The following is a 2,866-nucleotide window of genomic DNA, read 5'->3' as shown; positions in this document are numbered from 1 at the left end:
CATTCACACACACACACACCTGGATGGTCAAGGCCGTTTGCACACAATGAGCCAAAACGCCTAACATTAACCACAATAAAGACAATAAACATATAAACACCGAATTCAGCAAACAACACAGTGAGGCGGAGACACAAAGCAAAGCCTAATACCAAACACGCGATGCGTTATTTTACAGCGCGGTGTTAAATAAAACAGCTGAAAACCAACGCAGGACGCCTAATACTTCACAACAGAGCACGAACAACAAATAACAGTAAATAAAAACAGAGCACACACGATCACGCCCTAAATATGATATTACATAAATACAATACACAGTGCTAAACGCAAACTGAGACACGCCATTCAAATAAATACAAGACAATAATGCCAATAACACAACAACAACAACAACAACAACAACAAAAATAAAACAATAATAAAAATAAAACGTAACAGAAAGAGACGCCTATGTTAAAAGCACGTGCTGGACTGGCTATTATTATAACCATAACTGGATATTATTATTATTATTATTATTATTATTATTATTATTATTATTATTATTATTGTTGTTATTGTTATTATTATTATTTAAAACACTCCTATAAATAAGCATCATATATTATATATTAATGTAGTTGTTTTTATTATGTAAACATGACATTTATACGTTTAAACTATTTCCAGTTGGGTGTTAATGTGCGCGCGCGTGCGGCATTGTATATTTAAAACTGAACCCGCATATCCCGCGCGCGCACAGACGTGTGCAGGTTGCTGCATTAAGTTTTGCAGCTTATGATATTAATATTAGGATAAGGCGCTGATCATTGATCGCGTTCATAAATGCTGCATTAATACACTGGCAGTCAGCGCGCGGGGTCCCGCTGATGTTATGACGCATCTGATTGGTTTAAAACGGCAGCAGAACGGCCGAGGCCCTCGCCGACACGCTGACCGCTCTGACCTCCTGCCGGACAGCCGCTCTGCTTAATCTTATTACAGTGCTATTAATTGATAATAACAATGTAATAACACGGAACCGCGTGCCAATCAGTCCTATTTACATATTGGAAGCGCTGTCAGGCAGAACGCTAACAAATCTCTGTTCCTTGGTTCTTTAGAACAGGCACGGGTTCTATTTAGAACCTTCAGCTCTTTGTAGAATCATAGCAAGCGTAAATGGTTCTTTGCATACAGTCCATTGGTTCTTCAGACGGGCGAGGAATGCGTTGTATATTTGTTCTATGCATAGCCTTTGAAAATGGTTCTAAATAGAACCAGCAAAAAGGGGTTCTTGTTATTGTTACGAGCTTGACATCATAAAAATAAGGAAACCCTGTTTGGCGCTATGTAGACTAATTCTCTGCGAGGTTCTGCATGGAACCTTTCTTGTGGCCCTAAAAGGGTTCTTGTATTACTCCAAGCTTGACACCGTGGCGATAGCACGCTCCTTAAAAAGGTGGTTCTCCAAGGGTTCTTTAATAAAGGGAATAGTTCTCTTACAGCTGTGTGGAATCACTGCGCGCGTAAAAGGTTCTTTGCACGTCGACATGGTTCGCCAGATTGATGGAGAACGCTTTGGGTATGGTTCTATGTAGAAGCTCTTTGAAAATGGTTCTAAATGGCACCAAAAAGGGTTCTGCTATTGTTATAGGCTTGGCATTGCAACAGGAGCAGAACCCTTTTTGCTGCTACTTAGAACCATATACATTTCTTATAAATGCAACTCATGGTTCCACATAGAGCCTTTACTAAAGAACCCTAGAAGAACCCCTGGTGAAGGGTTCTTCTTGAGGGTTTACCGTAATTAAGCATTTATAAACACATTTCGCTGCACTAATAACAAGCTTAATAAAGACAGAATTTGCATCCAAAAAAAATAAAGGAATAATAAATAAATAAATAAATATATAAGGGATAAATAAATGCGCGCGTGCATTAATGACCAGATAAGCTTTTGTTTTCTATTAATAACGCGAACGCGCCGGTCAGTGCGCGCGGAACACACCGCCGTCAGTCTTTTACCCGTATTAATAACAGCCTTCAGCCGGACGTCTCGCGCTCGAGCTCGCGGCGGAACCGTCACTCGCGAGCTCTTACAGCAATTACAGTCGCGCTAATCCACGAAATCCACGGAAAATAATCCCGGATTAGTATTTTAAAAAATGCAATTTAAAACATTTACCCCCCCCCCCCCCACCAGCCGGCCACGCGCGCGCGCTCCTCACCTGATGAAGTCCTCCCTGCAGTAGAGTTTGCCCTCGCGGGAGAAGCAGCGCTCGGTCAGCGCGCGCCCGCACTCGCAGCACTGCACGCACTCGGCGTGCCACGCGCGGTCCAGCACGTTGAGCAGGAAGCGGTCCAGGATGGGCCTCGCGCACCCGGCGCACTGCACCATGCTGCTGCCCGGACGGACGCCGCGCCTCGCGCTGCAGGGCCCGCGCGGACGCTCGGCGCGCGGCAGCGTCGCGGCTGCTGGGGGTGGGTGGGGGGAGGGGGGGAGGGGGGGTGTGGGAAGCGAAAGTTGGGCGGAGGAGCGGAGGAGGCACGAGCGCGCCGTGCCGCCGTGCGCGCGTGGCCAAAGCGTTCCGGCTCGCGCAAACAAGACTTTCCCCCTTTCCCACGCCACGCCCGAGCGCGCTACTCCGGCGCGCGCGCTGCACGCTTCCTTGCCATCCAAGCCAAAAATTAAAAATTATGTAAAAAAAAATATAAAAATAAAAATAAAAAGAAGGAGGAGCGGGAAGAGCCTGCGCGCGCCCTGGTCACTCCTCACTCTCCGCTCTTTAAACTCTTTTCTCGCCCTCTGATCTCCTTTTTCCTCCTTTTCTCCGTTTTTCCTCCTTTTAATTTTTTTTTATCTCCGTTTATTTTTTCTCCT

General features: G+C 45.5%; 1 protein-coding gene across 1 annotated transcript in view; it reads right to left on the bottom strand.

The window, feature by feature from the left end:
• The window catches only part of lhx5 (LIM homeobox 5), a 22,321-nt gene extending 19,880 nt beyond the window's left edge, over positions 1-2,441 (bottom strand). Inside the window, exon 1 of the mRNA XM_017681865.2 lies at positions 2,214-2,441. Coding sequence (XP_017537354.1) covers positions 2,214-2,383 — 170 coding nt within the window. The 5' untranslated portion in view covers positions 2,384-2,441. The remainder of the gene's footprint in view (positions 1-2,213) is intronic.
• Between the last annotated feature and the right edge of the window lie 425 nt (positions 2,442-2,866).

The sequence above is a fragment of the Pygocentrus nattereri genome, chromosome 16 (assembly GCF_015220715.1).
Source record: "Pygocentrus nattereri isolate fPygNat1 chromosome 16, fPygNat1.pri, whole genome shotgun sequence".
Classification (NCBI taxonomy): Eukaryota; Metazoa; Chordata; class Actinopteri; order Characiformes; family Serrasalmidae; genus Pygocentrus; species Pygocentrus nattereri.
The sequence above is the reverse complement of the archived record's forward strand: the minus strand, read 5'-3'. Positions and strand labels throughout refer to the sequence as shown.